We start from the raw sequence: 12,169 nt of genomic DNA, 5'->3' as shown, positions 1-12,169 counted from the left end.
TATATTTACTGAAACCTGCAGTTTTGCTGCCTTTGCAGAAATCAGATATCACACATACAGTAAGAACTTCTCCCAGAACCAGCCCGATTCTCTCAGCGAAAGCAAAACCACAGCTGGACCACACTGATGATCTGACTCTATGTTTTATCCATTATCCCTCCTCCTTAAACACACAAACGCACACAGGTCCTCCCATCCTGCAACCTGTGAAAAGATGGGAATCTCATTTCCGTGTGTTCCCCTGAGCTGGAGCTTGACTGTAAATCAGTTCAAAAGCAGTCAGAAACTATGTATGCCTCTAACATCACCAGATAACAGCTAATCCCTCATAAACAGCATCGCCCTAATCTCCTATAAAGCTATTCTTAGCATATACTGCACCACTGGAGTGAGACGAAAGGAGAAACTGTGAGATGAGAGAAGATGGAGAAAAGCCTCTGGGGTTTTTATTATGTGGAGGCCTACCAGACACTATAGCTGGTGTTAGAGCACAGAGCAGGAGGATGAAAGGAAAGACCAGCGTGGGGTGAATGAAGACAAATGTACAGCGGATGGAGATGGAGTGATATATGAGTTGAGAGATTGAGGAAAAGGGGATAAAAACTTGTGAGATATATTTAAAATCAATACAGATGGACAAACGTCAGATTAATGAGGATTGATGACTGGGACAAACACTGCTGGCTGCTCCTTCTAAACATCATATTGTATTTTCTGTTAGAAACACATAACACACATCATCGGCACATATGTCATCCCTCAGTGATTCTCTTTTTGTCTTCCACTCTGGGGAGAGCTAGCAGGCAGGTCTGTAAACAATTTGTATGGCATTAAAGACATTTATGGAAACCAATCCAATTCTGTGCGTCTCTTCCAATTTTCTGAGCCGCCTGTATTTGAAGTTGAGCCATAAAACTGAAGAGACATGGTGTTTATCCTCCAACTCTGAGGTGGGGGGAATACATCAGGCTCAGTGAAGGGCCTGACATGTGTGGTTAAAAAGAGTCTAAAAAGAAAGACTGTCGTGTATCAGGCCATGTGTTTATTTTCCACTGTTATAATGAAGAATGGCGGAGCGGACAGATGGGTGAATTCTTTCCTCCTGTCCAAGTCATTTGCATTAAAGTCCAAGCTGTCAGATTCTTTTGGTGCCACAATGCGCCATCAGGCTGCAAATAACTGCACTGAGGACTATTTTTGTCTCCCTGCTCAGGTTTCTTCCTGCCAGACTTCAAAGAGACCTGTAACTTGGAATTACTGCCGCTGAAAAACAGGAGGGCAGGAGCAGATAAACTAATTTCCTTGGCCTATTACGAGGCCCTGGTTAGTGGAGGGACCTGGTGTAGCCGGTATGCGCTGTGCGGCTGGTTCACATTAACAACATCGTGCAAGGCGCGAATCTGTCCTCCTCTGCGCACGAGACTTTACAGAATCCCGGTGGATGAAAGTGTGGAGGAAAATCTTCCGTTTGGTTTAGTGTTGTTGTTGCGGTACAACGTCCTGACAGTGTGTGTGTGTATGTGTGTGGGCGGGGTGGACCGTGGATAAATAGAGCGCACACTCCTCTCCTGTGCGTAAACGCGTAGAGCGCTCGACTTGGCCGGGACACGGAGCTCTCGGGTTGGCTGTGAATTAATGGAAACAACATTAATTAATTAGCAAAGAAAAGGGTCTATCAGTTTAATCTGTTCCGCCTAAAACACAGATAATTATTATTGCGCAAAATGGATGAAGACAAGCATATGTCAAATGGAGATTAGTAACATTTCGTTCGTTCTTGGACAAACCAGTGATCTATATTTTGCTGCAAAAGGAGCGCACAAACCACGTCAGTCAGAGGGATGTCCTAGCTGTTCCTGAAGATGCTCTGAACTTCTCTCATCGAGGATTTTTTCTTGCAGGACATCGGACAAATACGCTTTGCGCATTGCGTAATTGGCAGGGAAATGCGCTTGTCCGTTCCATAGGCTCCACATAATGTTGGGACTAATCTCTGCTGGAAGGCGTTTATCGCTCCGTGTATGTTGTAAACACAACAGAAACAAGGATGAGAGTCTTTAGTATGCTTGGCAAAGGTCGACATCAGGTGCTGGTGGTGCTCTGTTGGCTGTTTGTGGTTGTGACGCGGAGCGGAGCAGGTGAGGCGCACCGTCATCATCATCATCATCATCATCAGCTCTGCTGCAGTTGATGATGTTTCTGTGAATCAGTTGTGTCACTGTGGCTAAACTTGCCTTCTCGTTTGACCTCTTGTGGTTAGGCTATAGGATCGATTGGGCAGACATAAATAGTGACTCATTATTCATGCAATTGATGACCTAATGATTTCTTATGCTTCGTCATTTGCAAGGTGACATTTTATTTGTTTCTGGTGACCTAACAGTGAAGTAAAGGTCATTCATGATAAACTCGATAGTGCTGCTGCCTTGTGTCCATTACATGTAACCTGAGAGTATCAATGCTGTCAGGGAGGAGAGAACAGGATTCTGTGTCACATCAGAACAAGCATCAGTGGCACAATGGTCAGGAAAATTAAATATTCATGGCAGACACAATGAAGAGGACTCCAGTTTTGTCCATGATGCAGGCATGTGACTCAAGTCATTTGGTCCAAGTCTCAAGTCATGTTTTTCTGAGGAAAGTCAAGTCACAGGTTGTGTCAAGATAACCATAACCTGTCTAATGATGATATTATTGGCAATTGGTATTTGAATTGAATTTCATGTCTCAAGTTAGGTCAAGTCTTTAATGTCCAAGTCGAGTGTCAAGTCTTTTATTTTTATTTTATCTTTTATTTTCAGTGACTCAAGTCCAGGCCACAATTACTTGAGTCCAGTGTTTTAAAAAGTACCTAAAAGTCATACTTGAGTCAAAGTGAAGATATCAGTATAATATTACTTTGGTAAAAGTGAATGTCACCTATATGAATAGTACTTGAGTAAAAGTCCAAGTCTAAGTATCTGATATTTAATGCATTTAAGTATCAAAAGTACAAGTAAAAGTAAATACATATACATATACATACATTTATGTTATCAGTTATGTAAAGTATATACTGTGTACTGATTATCGGTCTGGTTGATTATAGGATCCAATATTCAGCATCTTCTGATCGGAATCAGTGTTTCATTTTTTATTCAACTGCCACTAAAATATACATGTACTCTCTTTGGCTCTGATGCAGCATGCAATCTACAAAGAAACTAGTAACTAAAGTTATCAAATAAGTGTAGTGGAGTCATAAGTACAATATTTGCCTCCAAAATTTAGTGGAGTGGAAGTATAAAGTAGCAGAAAGTAAGTAAGTAAAGTACAAATTCCTCAAAATTGGATTTAAGTACAGTACTTGAGGGAATGTACTTGAAGTTATATTCCATTACTGCTCGAGTCTGCCACGATGTAAGTGCTGGAAAGTGCTTGTTTTAGAAGCCTTTTTATGTCACCTGCAATAAAACTGGTAAAACACTGATCTGAATGCAGATATTTTCTCTAACATCACCCTCTGCATCAGTTTCCAGATGTGTGGACCATGCCTGTAGTCCACCCATAGGGAACCTGGCGAGTGGCAGGACCCTCTTCACCCTCTCTAGCTGCTGTGGGAACAGCTCCTCCAACAGGAGCTCTGGCCTCCATCCTTCTGTGACCCCCCACCTCTGTTCCGAGGACACCCACCCTCCAGCTCACATGACTGACGACCCTTTCTTGCATCCGGATACCTGGTGGGCATCAGGTGCAGGCACCACCACGCGGGAGCAGCAGGATGAGATCCGGTTGGACCTGGAAACACAGTTCTGTCTGTCCCATGTTGTTTTGGTGTTCAGGTCACCTCGGCCTGCTGCCATGGCTGTCGAACGTTCAGCTGACTTTGGGAAGACCTGGGAGGCCCTTAAGCTCTTTGCGCACAATTGCAGCATGGAGTTTGGTCTACCTAATGATTTTACTCAGCCAGGCTCTTTGTGTACAACCAGATACACCAGCGCTACACCCTGCAGTGGGGGAGAGGTACAGTAAGAGAATATGCAGAAAGATGCAATTTATTATCTTCAGTGTTTGATATAGTGCTGATAAGTGCTCTTTATTTTTGATTAATCCGCACATTTCTTTCTCATTAATCAATTTGTTATTTGGTCTCAAAAATGTCAGAAAATGTTGAAAAATGCCCAAGATGATGTCCACAAATGTCTTGTTTTGTCCACAACCCAAATATATTCAGTTTACTGTCATAGAGGAGTAAAGAGACCAGATAATATTCAAGTTTAAAAAGCTAAAATCAGAGAACTTGGACTTTTTTTTTTTACTTAAATCGATTGTCAGAATAGTTGGTGATTCACAAATAATCAATAAATCATTGCAAATCTACTCTTTTTCTCCTCCCAGGTAATATTACGGACATTGGACCCCATCAGTGTTAAAACACTGGACCTGTACAGTCCGGAGGTCCTCGCCCGCCTCACCCTCACTAACCTCCGCATCAGACTGCTAAAAGCTCAAACATGTCCGGCACCTGTAAACCTCCCTGTAGAGCAGACGAGCCCCACACCCTCAGATCTGACCACCACATCCACCACAGAAAGCCCAGCCTCAGCACCTTACGCTATTTACACTTTACTGGCTAGAGGGACCTGCCTGTGTCATGGACATGCAGAGTATTGTGTACCACACAACAACAGCCAAGACACAATGAAGGACAGTAACATGGTGAGTGTTTTTTGTGTGTGTAGGTGTGCTTCTAAGTTAAAGAACAACAGTCAGTGATAAAGAGACTCTGAGTGAAAGTCTCTGTCAGTTTCCTTTGGCCTGTGTTCTATTACAGCCTTGTAAAACACGTGTCAGGATGTCAGGTGCAGATGTAAAATGTACTTACTAATGGAAAAGTCACCACTTAAAGGGCTTTTGATTGACCTGCTGGATCTATTTTAGATTTATAGATCTAGACAGCAGGTGTCTGTAATGTCTGCTAATGTAGGTGAAGTAACTGAGCAGCCCCAGATGTGTCTTCCAGGTGTCTGGCAGGTGTCTGTGTACTCACCACACAGCAGGGGAGCACTGCGAGAAGTGTGCCCCGCTCTACAACGATCGTCCCTGGAGGCCTGCCAACAGCAGCAGTGGGGAGTCCAAGCCGTGTCAGAGTAAGTGAGTCAGTGGATACTCATGTTGCTGACTCATCGCTCCTCCTCACCCCGATGGCCTCACTTTGTCTCTCTCTCCTCTCTCTGACTGCTGTGATGTCACTCCTCTGTGATTTCAGGGTGCCAGTGCCACGGTCACGCAGATAGCTGTCACTTCTCTCAGCGGGCATGGCTTTCCTCCGGTGGCACCAGTGGGGGCGTTTGCGATGACTGCAGGCACAACACTGTCGGGCGCAGGTGCCAGCGCTGTCGCCAAGGCTACTACCGCTACCCATCCCTGCCCCTCAACTCCCCCCACGCCTGCACACGTAAGACACAAAACAGGAGAGAGGCCTGGATTGGCTAATGTGTTTTCAATGGGTCAGAAAAGCAAAATGAAGGGGCTTCCAAATAATTCAAAGTTAGGGAAAATGAAACAGAACCATAATGTCTTATAGCTCCATCTGCTGGAATATGTTTGTAAAGTCATAATTTGAAAATAAAAGAGGAGAAAATCTAATGTCTTAACTCTCTGTTTCTCAGGCTGCTGGTGTGATCCACAGGGATCTTTGCCTCCTCGTGCTGGAGAGGAGGGACCCTGGTGCCACCCTAGGAGCGGGCAGTGCCACTGCAAATCTGGTGTAGGGGGCACAGCCTGCAGCCACTGCCTGCCTGGCTATTGGGGTTTAGGGGATGAGGGCTGTAAACCCTGTGCCTGCCCTCACAGCTGTGATCCAACCACTGGGCAGTGTTTGGACAGGTTAGTTATTTGCTTAATCCACAGCCAAATTCTTAACACATCAACACAGAGGCTAAAAATTAAACTCAGTGTAGTTAATTACTAACAGTGAACTTTGACCTGATGGGTTCCATTCTGCTTTTGCAGCTACTCAAATAATCAGGTGTTCAATGTGCCCATCGGTGGAAAAATCCCTGATCTGGATCACATGTTCACAATTGAAGAAGAGGTACAGTGGTCAAAGGAGCTTGCAGTCTCTGCTCTGCATTACACAGGTGAGTGCTGTAACAATACACTTAGGTCTGTCAGGATAATTACTTTTTTTGAACAATAATTGCGATAAACAATATTATTGTCACTTTAAGACCATTTTATAACACTGATATAATGATAACATAATAGTATAGTAATATAATCTTCATAATACGTACATCCTTTCAAAGAGCAATCAACTTTAAATTTTTTAGAATATCCAGATATTGGAATAAGAATGTATAAAACATTAAAAAATTTGAAACAACAACAGAAAAACATAAATAAAATAAAAACACACAACCAACACAATAAATAAAATGGACTCTCTGGCTTTATTAACACATATTGCACTTAAAGGGATAGTTCGGATTTTTTGACATGAAGTTGTATGACATCCTCACCATCAGTGTCGTGCATCAGCAGTGACTTTTCCCCCACTGCGTCCTGTGAGCCGAGGTCTGTCCCGCTGTTGTTGCTGAAGAAAGTAGTTATGGCTAGTTTGCGGGGTCACGAAGATAAAGCGTGTTGCTTCAAAAAACAATATCCGTTCAAAAGAGTAAAACATTTGCATCAAAAAATCGTTTACGACAAAAAAGTCAGACCTCACGATCACCTGGCACTATTTCCCCTCCCTTCGTATCACTGCGCGCTTCCGCCTGTTGACACACGGCACCGCTCCGTCAGCTGTTTCAAGGTGTTTACACGCTCGGATGGTAAACGTAAATATGTCTGACTACGAAACGAGTGATGAAGACATTCCTTTTACCACAGAGCCAAAGGGATATCTTTATGAACCCGAATACACAGACACCGAGCTTCGTCAAATAGAGTTAGAACGGGCAGAGAGAGAGGAGAGAGACAGAGAAGCGGTCCAAGCTGAAGTTGGACCTGTACAGACAGTACATAGTTGCTGACAATAATAATAACAGTCATCATATAAAAAGGCACCATCTTTAGCTTGTAGATAGTTGTTATTACCTGGGGTCGTGGCACAGCAGCGCTCTTCAAAACATGTTTCTTCCTCTTTCCTGGGCGTGTAGGAACATAATCGTCCTTGCTGAAGTGTGCACTACACACACGAAGCTTTTTCACCCTTGGCAGTCTCGCTTCAATGTTCAAGCCTATGGCAAGAAGCCAAAGTTGCCTAATAGCAATGTCCGTGACAGGAAAGCGGTGAAATATATACGGCGACTTGGTGTGATCTTTGTTGTTGCAACCCGGATAATCGCAAATCCGCACCATTTTTATATATCCTCTTGTCTAATAATCTCACTAGTACTCACGTTAGCTCTCACGTTAGCTCTCTCGCACATCCGAGCATGTAAACACCGTGAAACAGCTGACGGAGCGGTGCCGTGTGTCAACAGGCGGAAGCGCGCAGTGATACGAAGGGAGGGGAAATAGTGCCAGGTGATCGTGAGGTCTGACTTTTTTGTCGTAAACGATTTTGTGATGCAAATGTTTTACTCTTTTGAACGGATATTGTTTTTTGAAGCAAAACGCTTTATCTTCGTGGCCCCGCAAACTAGCCGTAACTACTTTCTTCATCAACAACAGTGGGACAGACCTCGGCTCACAGGACGCAGTGGGGGAAAAGTCACTGCTGATGCACGACACTGATGGTGAGGATGTCATACAACTTCATGTCAAAAAATCCGAACTATCCCTATATCCCTAACTATAAATATTAAACATTTGGCACATGTGTATAGTCTTTCTTAACAAGCAAACTGTAACTGTTAACTGTACTGCCAAACCAGTTTGTGCCACTTTCCCTTGGGCCATGTCCGAGGTCATGTCCATATATCATATACATACGATAACATATGTATGATACGTCTATAACGTAATTATCGTACTGCTGTGTCGTCCATTACCTGTGATGGCAATCTGATTTGCAAGCCCTCAAACTGTGGGATCACTGTGTTTCATACAGTGCAATTATGGATGAGAGCATAACTCAGTGTCTGTACACAGGAAAGTGTAGCTGTAAGGAGAAGAAGCTGCGAAGTGTGTCTGACCTCTGTAAGACCAAACATGATTATGGTGAGAAAAAAAGTACAATTTTCACTTGTTTAAAAACAGTTTTTATAAATTAACATAAATTATATTTAAGATTGCCGGGGCTATTGCCTCTAATTACCTTCTCAATCTGCTGTCTGTCTTTCTGTGTTGCCCATGACAGTAATCAAGGCCAGTGTGCTGTCTGCTCATGACAAAGGCAGCCACGCAGAAGTGCAGGTAAAAGTCCGTAAAGTCCTTCAATCAGGACAAGTGGCGCTCAACCTGGGGACCGTCAGCATCTATCCTTTGTCCTGGACCAGCCGTGGCTGCACCTGTCCTATTCTAAACCCAGGTAAGACATGTTCCAAAGTTTGTGATATATGCACAGATTTTGAGCCAACCCAACAAAGTTAGAATATATCATACTAACACTAAAGGGATACATTCAGAATTAGGTTTAAATCAATTTAAAATGTCTTACCTTTCTCACTAGGTATGGACTACCTGCTAGCAGGCCCAGAGGAGGCCAGGACAGGCCGTCTGCTGGTCACCATGCAGAGTGTGGTGGTCCCATGGACACCAAGACTGGGTCTACTTATATCAGAGGGCCTGAGGAATGGATGTCCATGAATTATATAATCCAAAAAGGCAGCTCGCACTTCAGAGGATTTCACATGGAAATGTAGGCATCAGTGCAAAACAAATACAGAAAAGGGACAAAAAAAAACCACTGGACAACATGTTGAATCATCAGGGGGAATTATCCAAGAGTCACACTCTTGATGAGTCAAGGTACCCACAATGTGTGGGTGTGCAACACAAAATAAAGACAGATTGTGTGGTCATATTTAATAAGGTGTACCTGACATTAAAGGCTTTATTTGCACTTCAGATTTATTTTCCAGGGCATTTAAAGCTGATAAGCATTCTAAGTTCAGGTCTAGTTCCATGTTGGTAAATACCTCGATTTATCAAGATTGGTGTCTAACAAATTTCTTCATCAATGTTTTATTTTTTATTTTTACTGGCGAAAAGCAATGTACAAAAGATTAAATATGGGACCGGCCAGATTTTCAGTTCAGTTCTTTCAATATCATATATTTGTGTTATAAATTGTAAATATATCACTTTTTGAAAAGTAAATCTATATAATTTGGGTTCAATAAAATGCTTACATTCCAAATATACAAGCAATGTAATGACACAAGGCTGTAAAACATGATGGTGTGGCTCAGTCACTCATTTCCCTCAACTGGTAAATCTTCTTGCCAATTGTAGTGATTCAAGCTTTCATAAAACTGAGACTGTCAATGTGTGAAGACAAAAATTGATGGCATAAGAGGGTGTCATGCTTTGACTGTAAAAGGACAAAAGTGAGAGAGAAGTTGAGATTGTTCGACGGTCATTTTAATCTGGACATTGTTGGACAGTGGTTTGAGAAAAACCCATCAAGTCTTTTAAGGCCTGAATGACACCGAATGGTGACGACAGCACCAAATCATAGACAGTAGACAGTGTTAAGACAACATTTATGCAGTGACAAACCACTTTGGTCTAGGCCAGATACAGAGATAATTAATATAAACAACGACCATTGTTCATACGGCAACAGATGCAGATGGAGACCCTGAAGTTTCGACAAACACAGTTACAAACGTGTTACTATCAATGCAATGTTCACTGAACAGAAGCTGTGACAGTAGCTTTGTTTTCTTCCAAATGATCTGTGTTTTGGTCTTTCAAGTGATGGAAAGCAAAGAGATTCTACTGTAAGAGTCAAAACTGAGTCAAGGTAGAGTCTTAAGATCTCTGACAAATGCAATTATTAGTGACAAATCAGTGCTAAGTTGACATTAACAGGACAACACACATAATGATTGTTAACAGCTCTCCTGTTTGATATGAGAACACGCAAATTAAATTAAATTTCTATTGCATATAGAGTGAATCTTTCAGCTAATGTCCCTGCAGCAAATAGCTTGGCCCGCTGTCATTAAAATATATTATTCGATGATATTTAACTGTGCAGCAAACAAAGCAGCCTATACGTTTGTACTACATTTCTCTGCGTTCACAAAGTCCTTGCCCCTGAGGGTCAAAGCTATGTCAGTAAACCCTCTACGTTGGCTTAAACAGGAGAAGAGACCAAACAGAACTCATCAAGGAGAGTCTTTATGCTGGGCAGTGCTTGTACTCAGAGAACAAGAGCCTGGATGAGAAATGAGTGAGCTTAGCTGGCAGTCTGGTCATCTGTAGGCAACGTGCTGTCAGATGAGACAGCCAACTCAGGTGCTGAAGAGGCTGGGATAGAGTCAGTTTCAGGGGGTAAGGCAGAGCCCTCAGTGGGGGCGCCGGAGGCAGAACCAGAGTTGGACTCTGCTTTATCTTCCTCCTGAGGATAGAGCTCTGGGTACCTCTGCATGCACTCCTGCATATTACGGAAGTTGTCAATGCACTCTGAGCCCTTCACCTCTTCCTTACTGTAGTGGAAGCAGGAAAAGGCCTCTTTGAACTGAGAGCCACAAGGTCCGCTGGCCATGCCGCCCAGGCACGGGCAGTTCCAGTTGATGTCTCCATTTGGCAGGATCAGACCTAAAGAAACAGGAAGCCAGACAGAAGTAAATTAACAGAATACATTTATGAGATAAGGAACAGAGCCAAAATGATTTTTTGTAATGATCCTTCCAATTTGATTATAGAACATTTGTGAAAAAGATACACATGTCATCTAGGCAGGAATAAAGTTCAGTAATAAACTTGTTGTCCAAAATGACATCAGTGCACTGAAACAGGAAACTTCACTGTCAGTTTTCTTACTGACACATATTGGACAACATATATGCTGATACTGATCTATCTGTGACAGGCAGATATTGGCCAACCGAGATATGGGTCAGATCTACTTTTTCCCACACAGACTAAATGACTGACCTTGTTCCTCATAAGGGTCATCTGGGTCCTCTGCAATGAGCTCAGCGTTGCTGGGTGTCTCATGGTCTTCCTTGGTCACAAAGATGATGCGATCTTTACCTAAATGACAAAAACCACAACAACAACATGGATTATAATACATTGTCAAAGTACACACCCCGAAAACCCGGTGCAGGATTTCATGTATAATGCTTATTTACTTCTAATACCACAAGTAAAGTATAGCTGTACTGTTTGCTTGTCAGTGACCCCGGGGGGCGCAGTATACAAGCACCCTTAACTTGGGTTAACCTGCTCTGCGTTAGCTAGCCCTGACAGTCTCAACAATGCTAGTGACTTAAAATACGTCTCAAAATACTGCAGGACCTGTGTATTAAGCCTTTACAAAGCCAGACGCTATTATATACCTATGTTTGCTATTGCTGGAGGCTTAGTCTTCCCGCACCTAGCCCGGTGGCTAACCTACTGTTATCTAAATTAACGCTGTTTCTAGAGAGTTAGCCTAGCATGGTGGCTCGCTCGGTGACATTGCTCTGCCATGGAGTAAAAATGAATGAAATAAGACCGTCATTACCTTCTTGCCTGCAGTATGACATGTCTGCCGGTGTTGCTGTACGTCGAGCCTCGTACTCCGCGGTAAAAGATGACCAGTCTGACAGAAATTACTCAACAACTGCGAGGATTTCATTTGACAGGCTACCCGGCGTCCAACAGCCCCGTTATCCCCTCTGACCTGTCCACATGTGGGCGCACAATAGTGACGTCACCCGCTCTTTTGTAAAAAGTAAAATTAAAAATTAAAATATATTAAAAACAAGACAACATATATATCATAACCGCCTTTAAAGTGTAATAAGAATGTTTTCCGTTTAATTAAACCATAAAATGTCTACAATAATTTCCGCACTTGTACGTGTTTTATGTATATACTGTATGTGTTTTAAAAGGGGGGAAATTAAAATGCATTGTGTTTGAGAATAATCTTAAATGAAATTATTTGTTCCAATTGAAAAAACACAAGAAATTATGTTGCTTTTGAGTCTTTAAAAATGTTTCAGAGCGATGATCATCACAGCGTGTGAGTGTCAGGATGAGTCTCAACAAATAAAACCTGAACTACATGGATTAATTG

The 12,169-nt window shown here is 42.6% G+C and overlaps 2 protein-coding genes across 2 annotated transcripts; one reads left to right on the top strand and one right to left on the bottom strand.

The window, feature by feature from the left end:
* Positions 1–2,062: 2,062 nt before the first annotated feature.
* LOC140998592 (netrin-4) lies at positions 2,063–8,736 on the top strand. The gene is made up of 10 exons (XM_073468919.1): positions 2,063–2,138; positions 3,512–4,002; positions 4,378–4,698; positions 5,003–5,129; positions 5,249–5,437; positions 5,652–5,868; positions 5,995–6,122; positions 8,080–8,148; positions 8,288–8,458; positions 8,600–8,736. Exons 1-10 carry the CDS (start codon positions 2,063–2,065, stop codon positions 8,734–8,736), a joined length of 1,926 nt encoding a protein of 641 aa, XP_073325020.1.
* Positions 8,737–9,491: 755 nt separating this feature from the next.
* On the bottom strand, positions 9,492–11,763 carry chchd4a (coiled-coil-helix-coiled-coil-helix domain containing 4a). Its single transcript, XM_073468640.1, has 3 exons — positions 11,612–11,763; positions 11,038–11,136; positions 9,492–10,698 (listed from the first exon to the last, which is right to left on the bottom strand). The coding sequence occupies exons 1-3, from the start codon at positions 11,631–11,633 to the stop codon at positions 10,337–10,339; spliced, it is 483 nt and encodes a 160-aa protein (XP_073324741.1). The 5' UTR covers positions 11,634–11,763; the 3' UTR covers positions 9,492–10,336.
* Positions 11,764–12,169: the final 406 nt, after the last annotated feature.

Source organism: Pagrus major, chromosome 6 (assembly GCF_040436345.1).
Source record: "Pagrus major chromosome 6, Pma_NU_1.0".
NCBI lineage: Eukaryota > Metazoa > Chordata > Actinopteri > Spariformes > Sparidae > Pagrus > Pagrus major.
The sequence above is the reverse complement of the archived record's forward strand: the minus strand, read 5'-3'. Positions and strand labels throughout refer to the sequence as shown.

Bases quoted from the DNA above. Each gene is read 5' to 3' on its own strand.
- LOC140998592 (XM_073468919.1), top strand. From the start codon at position 2,063: ATGCTTGGCAAAGGTCGACATCAGGTGCTGGTGGTGCTCTGTTGGCTG. The intron at 5,130-5,248 runs GTAAGTGAGTCA...CTGTGATTTCAG, and splicing joins GGAGTCCAAGCCGTGTCAGA to GGTGCCAGTGCCACGGTCAC. The intron at 8,149-8,287 runs GTGAGAAAAAAA...TGCCCATGACAG, and splicing joins TAAGACCAAACATGATTATG to TAATCAAGGCCAGTGTGCTG.
- chchd4a (XM_073468640.1), bottom strand. From the start codon at position 11,633: ATGTCATACTGCAGGCAAGAAG. The intron at 11,137-11,611 runs GTAATGACGGTC...TTTGTCATTTAG, and splicing joins GTCATACTGCAGGCAAGAAG to GTAAAGATCGCATCATCTTT. The intron at 10,699-11,037 runs GTCAGTCATTTA...CTGTTTCTTTAG, and splicing joins TGACCCTTATGAGGAACAAG to GTCTGATCCTGCCAAATGGA.